This window comes from Lethenteron reissneri, chromosome 72 (genome assembly GCF_015708825.2).
Source record: "Lethenteron reissneri isolate LAM-NWPU_2019-01 chromosome 72, ASM1570882v1, whole genome shotgun sequence".
NCBI classification, from domain to species: Eukaryota; Metazoa; Chordata; class Hyperoartia; order Petromyzontiformes; family Petromyzontidae; genus Lethenteron; species Lethenteron reissneri.
Genome location: NC_083850.1, coordinates 6,631,899 through 6,640,575, shown reverse-complemented (window position 1 = coordinate 6,640,575; position 8,677 = coordinate 6,631,899). Strand labels below are relative to the sequence as shown.

Genomic DNA, 8,677 nt, shown 5'->3' with positions numbered 1-8,677 from the left:
TGGGGGCCTCGTGACGGTGCCACCGAAGTTATCCATTAGCCAGACCGATGATTCGCGTCGAGTTATATAAAAAAAAACATTCGAATCCATGTTTTGTTACTGAATAATATTTGTCGCGAAAACCTACGCGTTAAGCGAGCCTAATTATTCCCTCCCTTGCTCTGGGATCACATCCTTTGTCTCACACAGCTTAAGTTGGTTTGGTTTGGAAGTTGAAATGCGACTTATTTGCTGCTTGGTTATGCCGAAACCGTGTTCACGATGTTTCATCGTGACCCGATCTCTCATGGAAATGTTATTTCCTCGCGTGTGCAATTTTTGCTGTCCGTGTTGTGGGGAGACAAAGGCGGTTGTTTCCACGGTGGGAGCACCCGGCACATGCGCTTATTTATTCGAAGGCGTGTGTTAATTTCCTTTGAGCCCTTGCCCCAACCTTTATGGGTGTCATTTCCTGGCTTGGTGCCTGTGTGTGGAGATCCTCTCGGAAAGACAAAGGCGGCCGTGTTGCTCGCTTCCCATGGGTGTTGTGTTTGGTTAATTTTGAGAGCCTTCTCCGCCCTTGATTCCTCTTCTACTTTAATTCCGTACTTATTATTTGACTTCTTGTGATTATTTGATCTGATATCCCGGCTAGGAATTTGTTTTGGAGCGAAATAGATGCCATAATTATTCTTTGATGCTTCGGCCCGGCCGTGTAGATATTCTTTAAAGGTAAATAATGTCAGTACTTAATTAACAATGATGGGTCGCGATTCTGGTGCAGACTGTCGTCTGGTTTTCAATTGGAGTGAGGATGGATACTGTTTGCTTAATCTTCATGGTTAAGTTGGTAACTTGTGTATTTAACATGGTTCAAAGACCCATCTGTGCTTTTTGTCGTCAATGCTGTTTCTTTGTTAAGAATATAATTATCTCTTCCTCCGTGTCTGTTGGTTCTGTGGGGTTTTTTTTTTTTAAAAGGACGTCCTGCTGACCCCCCCCCCCGCCTGCAATTCCCCCCCCCCCTCCCTTGTTCCTCTTGTGTGAATTTAGGGGAGTTTTTATTACCTTATTGCCCCCCCTTTCATGTCCTCTTTCCTTTGAAATGAGGTGTGCGCACATCTGTGGTAGTGTGGGGGCCTCTGTGGAAGTGTGGGGGCGTGTTCGTTCCCACGTGGCCGCGTCTATTAAAAAAAAAACGATATTATCTATGTTGGCAGAATAATTCTTAAAAAAAATAATATAAAAAAAAATAAAAAGGGGGTACATACACAACAGTCCGCCCGTTTGAAAATTATCAGGGGTCGATTTGGCCACTGGCGAATTTTCAAACAAAGTAATGCCCCCTTTTTATGTCATGCATCCCATCAGCCGCCCTTACTCTCGGCGGTTATTTCTTACGACGCGCGTGCACGTATTACAATCTTAACCTGGTTACATCTGAAATAAGCAAAGAAAGTAAACAACACGTTAAACATCGATATTGCGTTACATCGGTTCTCATACATCATAACTCCGACGAATATTCAATTTTGTTTTGTTAAATCCTGGTTACATTTGAATTAAGCAAAGAAAATAACAACACGTTAACATCGATATTGCGTTACATCGGTTCTCATACATCATAACTCCGACGAATATTCATTTTTGTTTTTGTTAAATCCTGGGAAACGCTAGGTAGCGGTTTCGAACGCATTTATGCGTTACCTTCCTCATGTTGCCTCGTTTACCACTTATCACTTTGATAATTCGATCACGGTTTTCGGGTTCGTTTTTGTAGTTTCCTCTCTCACTCTCTCGCGTCGTGGGAGTGTGTGGTGAAAAATTGTGCTGCACATATCCAGAATTCGCGCACACGACCCATTTTGACACTTGGTTCGAGGCATTCGCTCTCTCTGCGATTACATGCACATTTGCCGAGTCAGTGTGTCGATTTAATTCTGTCCCTCGTAATGTTGCCCTCTTTGTTTTTACGAGTGTGTTGGATTTCAACACCATTCCCGATACGTCATGGACATTCGTCTCCATTTTAGCACTCCGATCCACATAATTTTTGGTTTCCCTTGGATATTTTCCATTCAAAGGCTCATGCCTGCGCTCCTCAGGGCGTGTCCCTGCTGTCTGTTTTTGTACTGTCCGATCACGCTTCAATGCAACCCTGTCCTTGTATTCGATCCGCGCGTCATTTACGGGAGCACTGTCCACGTTTTTGCCCGCTCTGTCACTTGCAGCCTGCCTGTATTTCCCATTGAGCTCCGGGTTTAGCACCTCGGCGGGTGGGGCGCGTGTTGGCCGCTCGCTCGCGCTCACTGTGGGTTGTTTATCATGTATTTGGACCGCATTCTGTGTTATTCCTCTATTCCCTCCTGGTATAGCCGGTGGAGGAATTGGTCGGAATTGGATCGATTGTTTTTGACCTCCCATCCTGCGATTCTCCTGAATGTTCGCATCCATACCTCCGCGGTCTGTGTAACACCTTCCCGCTAGGTGGTTATCTTGCCATCTCTGTGCGTAATTTGAACCTTGCGTGTGTCGTGGGATGGGGTGTTGATATGGTTCTGCTCTGAACCTCTCCCTCCTACGATTCTCCTGCACCCTTGGCCCAGTGTTTTTCCCATTTGGGTGCCAAATTTTTCCTGGATTGTTACTTCGCCATTTTTGTGGGTAATTTTGACCTTGCGTGTGTCGTGGCATGGGGTGTTGATATGGTTCTGTTCTGAACCTCTCCCTCCTACGATTCTCGTACACCCTTGGCCCAGTGTTTTTCCCATTTGGGTGCCAAATTTTTCCTGGATTGTTACTTCGCCATCCCTGTGGGTAATCTTGACCTTGCGCATGTCGGGGCATGGGGTGTTGATATGGTTCTGCTCTGAACCTCTCCCTCCTGCGATTCTCGTACATTTTTGGCCCAGTGTTTCCCCATTTGGGTGCCAAATTTTTTTTGGATCGTTACTTCGCCATCCCTGTGGGTAATTTTGACCTTGCGTGTGTCGGGGCATGGGGTGTTGATATGATTCTGCCCTTGGCCTCCACATTCTGTGATTCTCCTGAATGTTCGGCTTTGTGCCGCTCTCATTCTCGTACCAACCTCTCTCTGGTTTATTTTGCCATGTGTGCGTGCGTTTCTGCTCCTCCCTGCATCGTGGGACTGCTCGGTGATTTTTATTTCTCTCTGAGAGGCTGGGTTCCTTATCCCTCTCCCTGTGTTCTGGATCCGAATTATGACTCTTAGCTCTGTATAACCATGCCATGTACGCCTTGCTCTCTATGCGGTGTAAGGATGCGGTTTCTGGATTCAAAACCATTCTCACCCTTTCTGTAATCTCTGGGCTCAAGGATTCAAAAAACATAATTTTGAACATTTTATCTCCTTCGTGGTATTGATTCACATCGCCTGCGTAATACGCTCTTTTAAATTGTACGAGGTAGTCACGTGGATCTTGGTCCATGCCCTGGGTCATCGATTTTACAGCATAAAACCCTTCAGTGAGTGTCGAATATTCTCCAAACTTCCGAATCACTGTCAGGCTCAGTTGTTTAAAATCATTCCTAACCTTGTGTGGTAGTGACTTTACCCATGGGATAGAATCTTTATGTAAGCTTCGTTTCAACAAACTCGCTTTTTCATCCCGTCTCATCAGCCCTCTAATCATTGCCTCCTCTTCCACTGTCGCGATATGTGTATGTATATCCATGGACTTATTGTGGGGGTCAAAATCGGGAATTCTGACTAGAGCCTTGTCCATCAACTTAAGGGTTTTACTGGTGAATAGGTATTCCGAAAGTTGATTGCCGACAGCGTCATCATCAAACAAGTTATCATCAGGCAATCTGTCACTTTGGTCTGTGCTGTGTCGCTTGTGTTTAAGTGGCGTGCATTTTTTGTGTGCGCGCCCAGTGCTGTGTCGCTCGTGTTGCCATTTCCCTTCAGTTTTTGCCTCTGCCCTTAGTGGAGCATGTCCTGTCGACTTTACTTTAACATTTTTCCTCCCTCTATCTGTGAAGTTGTCAGTCTCACATGTTTTTGTTTGCATATGTATCTCTCCATCCCTTCTCTCGAATTGTGAGGGTTTCCCTTTATCAATGATTTTTTGTTCGATATCCATAATTTTTGTGCGATTAGTCCCTGGACTCTGTCCACGTACCCAAGAGTGTGATTTAATGTTACTTCCATATTTAGTCTGTGGATCAACATCTGTGAGTTTCGCTGGTGTCGCGAGCACTGATTTCTCATCCCTCTCGAGGATGTGGGGACATTTCTCCTCGTTTATTAGAGACGATTTCTCTCCTGTTTCCTTTCCGAATTTTTCCTCATTCCACAATCCCTGTCTGTATGCCTGTGTGAGAAGGTATGAGTCCTGTCCTGCCTTCTCTGCAGTTTTTGCATCGTGTTCGCCTTCGTTACATTTTATCCAGTCAATTAGTTTCCCCCGAGGTGTGTTCGTGTTATCGATACAGCTCCCGTCCCATATGTCTCTCTGACTGTACTGCTTTATAACAGATTGGTCAGTACGTTTTAATACGAGCTCGCAGTATCCCGTAACCCATTCAAAAATTATTCTTAATCCTAGCATCTTAGGTATGGCAAGAGTTACTTTGACATTTCCTTTTTAGAGTGCATATAAAACAATTATCTCACAGAGTGTAGTCAATTTGACTCGAGCTATCTGTTATTTTCCGATTCAGAGTGCGTACCTCTAACACCATTTATCACAGGATGCAATTGGTTTGATACGGTATTATCTTAATTCCACTGTCTCTGTTTTAACCTGCTATTCTGGGTTTTAACCTTAGAGGGCGTTTTTTAGTTTTCCGCCCGTTCACAATTACCATGCAATGTTCGATCCCGATATTCTGGTTAACACGAAGTGATTCATTCCATCATCCATGCAAAACACTGTCTGCGAGAGATCCCGGACGACGCCACCCATTATGTTGTATGTGTTGGGTTATGAAATTTTGATGAAAATATTAAAAATTAATAATTTTCCAAAAAATGCGCAAATCGCATTAATTATGATAGTGTGTGTATTAACATAAATTATGATAATCGTAGAGATAATCGTAGTAATTTATGCGGATGCTTGCGGTTATGTTAATGTGTGCAGTTATGTTAATTAGGCCTGGTTTCGTTTATCCAGGGTTATATCAATCAGTATAACACGATTATCATCGATTAAACATTTGCTGATTATCTTAGTGTGTTTGTTATCTTTAGGTCACCAGGTTCAGATCTCATCACAGGATACAGCTATCAAGAATAAGATAGTTTTGCATGGACTTGGAAAGAAGCACTCGAACAGTTGGTGTTAAGCAATTTTAATTCTAAACAAGCACATGACACTCTAGTATGCGAAAGCGAGTATACATCAATAAATTCATGGGCCATCTTATGCAATTAACGAAATTGAATGACTAAAAATACTTCTTCATTGGCGAAATTATGCAGTTAACGAAAATGAATGACTAAAACATTTCTTATTCATGTAACTCGACGGCAGCAACTGCTTTGCACGATCAGTTGATATTGAACGCACCACCTCGAAATGGCAACCCTTTTTGAAACGCAAAGATCACTTTTTGAAAGTCTTATTCGTGTGCGTGCTGTGTGTGCGTTGTCCTCTCGTAATATTAATTGTGTCGTTAGCTTGTGTGGTGTAGGAGGATACAAACAGCGGCCAGGTGTTCCTCTCGATTGGGCGTGGCCGCCGCAAGCTCCTGCTGCTCCCTCGCTCGGACGCGTCTCTGCTTGTGCGCTCTCTTTCTCTCCACTGCTGGATTGAGCGGCGTTGGCACGATGTTCCTTGAAGAAACTTGCTTGCTTGGCGCTTGATGGTTCCGGGGGCTTGGTGCTGCTCGTGCGCTCTCTCTCTCTACTGCTAGATGACGAGTTGGCACGATGCTGTCCTTGAAGATGCTCGGTCGCTCGTGTCACTCGGTGGCGCTGGGTGGCGCTCGCGCTTTCTTGGTGGCAGCCCCCGGCTTCTCCACTGCTCGATTGATTGTTGAGTCGGCACGATGCTCGCCGTCGCTCTGGACGTCTTGTGTGTTCACACTGGTCGTTGGTCGGTGTGCCCTCAGGCACACGGCGCATTCGATGGCGCTGTCCTCTCCCTCACAGCCGTTTGACCAGGCTTCCTCCACTGCTTCGCGCTCTCTGCTTTGCTCGCTTGGTCGACGCTTGGCGATCTCCACCCTTTTACAGGTTGATTGCTTGTCGTCACTCGTCACTCTCTCTGCTCCGTGTTCCCCTTGTTCGTGCGGCTGCCACCTTCACTCGCACTTAACTTCGTTCTGCGAGAAGCGACACCTGCTATCGGCATCGGTGTTTCGTTTCCTCACGACGCTCCGCCAGCCGGAGCACGGCTGAAACCCAGCCCCGACCCAGGTTGAACTCAGACTTCTGCGACTCGAACGACCCCTCCTCGTTCCATCTCTCCTCGAGGCACGATTTGCCCCAGCTCTCTTGCGAGCCCTGTCGCAACGCTGCGTCGCAAGCCGAGTTGCGAGACTGAGCACGACTCGACCCAGACTGCTCTCAGGCTGCCACTTTAACGATGTCTCGTCGTCCCATCTCTTCTCGAGGCACGACTGCCACAGCTCCCTTGCGTGCCCCGTCGCAACGCTGAGCTCGACTCGGACTAGACTGTGTTGTGTGCTGTGTCTAACTCAAAACGTGACTCCCCTCTCCTCTCTCCGCGTCTCTTGCGAGAGAAAACAAACAACAAAACAGATGTCTTTGGAATGTCAGGCACCGATTCCCCCCTGTGACCTTTTTGCTCCCTCCTTGCTTGCCCTGCGTGGGTCATTCTGAGGTCAGACACCGCTGGAAGACAAAGGTGGTCGAGGAGATGTATGCGATACATTATGTGGTCCTGTATGTTACATTTATTCTTGAGTTATATTTTAATGTCCTGAGGTTAAGTGCAACTAAGTTTCCACTTATGCTTCCTTAACTGTTGGAATTCGTAATTATTATTATTTTTTCTGGTCAGGTAGATAGAAACATACAATACAAAAATAATATATATACGGTGAATACGAGAAATACAAGGAAATTACTAATAAAAAAGCCCCTATTGTTTGTTGGTTCATTCTTTCTGTTAAGTTTCTACTTTTCGGTTAGGAAAACGCCAAGAAAACGCGAAGCTTCAACCGTCATTCACTCTGCACCTTATCTGTACATCTCCAGATGTCTCGGGAGGTTTAGTCCATACATCTTTTTGTCTGTCTGGATGTATATGACCTTTTGTGACCGAATTCCTATCATTTCAACCGCCCTCCATGTCTCATGGACTCCCGGTGTGCCCGTGAGTTGTTTTCATTATTTAATTTAAAAAAAAAAAATTTCTTAATTATTCTTAATATTAATAACGGAAAACAGGGCATAGATCCAACAATTATAGCAACGAAAACGACGAGGCAGCAAAATGTCACGACCCGATATTCCACCAAAAGAGCCCTGAACGTGGTTCCTCCTCCTCTCTTAGTCGTGGTGAGAATTTCCCACCACCATTTGTCCCGCCTTCCCTTCTTTAACTTTCTCTTTCCTACTTAATTTGGAGCTTTCGTGACTGCAGGAATTATTATTTGATTATTTCGGTAAAGTCACGTATAAAGATAAAATAATAAATTAAATTATAGCATACGACGTTTCGATTGCAACACTCATCGTGCTACTCATGGACATGCTAATTTCTTTAACCCCTCTCTCTCCGCCCCTGCCCCCCTCTCTCAAGCTTTTTACACCTTGCCACTCACCGTTTCCACTCATGGACATGCTAATTTCTCTAACCCCTCCCTCTCTCCCCGCCCCCGCCCCCCTTTCTCTATTTAAGGCCTCAACACAGAGGCTTAGTTTCTCATTGTGCCTATGTTTGCTCTCTCTCTATGCATCTCTGTGATATCTGTCTGCTTATATGTCTGTCTATGTTTCTGGTTCTGTGTTTAATCTCTCTCTCAAATTTAGCATTCTCAGGAAGAAGGTAATCAACCAGATAGGGTGTTGACTGTTATGTTATCCGACTCTCTGTTGTATTACATTACATTTCTAAGTATACTAGATTTGTGTTTCTATTTAATTTATACCCGATGAAGATTGCTTGTGTTGCAATCGAAACGTCGTATGCTAGTATTTCATTTTATTTATTATTTTATCTTTATACGTGACTTTACCGAAAGAACCAAAGAATAATCTCTCTTTCCTATTGTCACCACTTGTCCCTTAGTAGATGCGCTGTCTTTACATCAACAACAGTTTTTAGAAGCCAAGTGCATCAGGGCAGCAGCTGTAGCAAAATTTCCTGTCGCCCAACAATCACAATCTTAACAGGCAACTGCAAGGGGTAAGCGGTGTGACCACACTCACTCGACAACATCAACAAACCAACACAATAACCACAACAATACATCTAATACATTTCCACGTTGTCCAAAGGAACCCTTCGATAATTCGTGGGTTGGGAGTGGAGCTTACTAGCGCAACCTTGCGCATTTTGACCTGGTTCTCAATGCCAGTCCCTCGCCCATTATGGAATATTGTGCCTTTCCGTCAAGGACTCACATCACAGCCTTGAAGGCTTAGGCAGGTCCTTGGCTTCTTTTGAAGAATATGACTGGGCACCTCGCACGTGGCGGATCCTTGAGGCACCCCGGGCCTCAGGGGCTCGGAAACTGTGGGCGCCACAACACATTTCAT

At 45.1% G+C, this 8,677-nt stretch overlaps 1 protein-coding gene across 1 annotated transcript; it reads right to left on the bottom strand.

Moving 5' to 3' along the window:
- Nucleotides 1–2,421: 2,421 nt before the first annotated feature.
- Nucleotides 2,422–4,417, bottom strand: LOC133361275 (uncharacterized). The gene is made up of 2 exons (XM_061580195.1): nucleotides 2,655–4,417; nucleotides 2,422–2,501 (listed from the first exon to the last, which is right to left on the bottom strand). The coding sequence occupies exons 1-2, from the start codon at nucleotides 4,083–4,085 to the stop codon at nucleotides 2,463–2,465; spliced, it is 1,470 nt and encodes a 489-aa protein (XP_061436179.1). The 5' UTR covers nucleotides 4,086–4,417; the 3' UTR covers nucleotides 2,422–2,462.
- Between the last annotated feature and the right edge of the window lie 4,260 nt (nucleotides 4,418–8,677).

What these genes read in the sequence shown, in the direction of transcription:
- LOC133361275 (XM_061580195.1), bottom strand. Translation starts at nt 4,085, where the DNA reads ATGGATATCGAACAAAAAATCATTGATAAAGGGAAACCCTCACAATTC. An exon ending in CATGCCACGACACACGCAAG is followed by an intron (nt 2,502 to 2,654) that starts GTCAAAATTACC and finishes GACACACGCAAG; the next exon opens with GTTCAAATTACGCACAGAGA.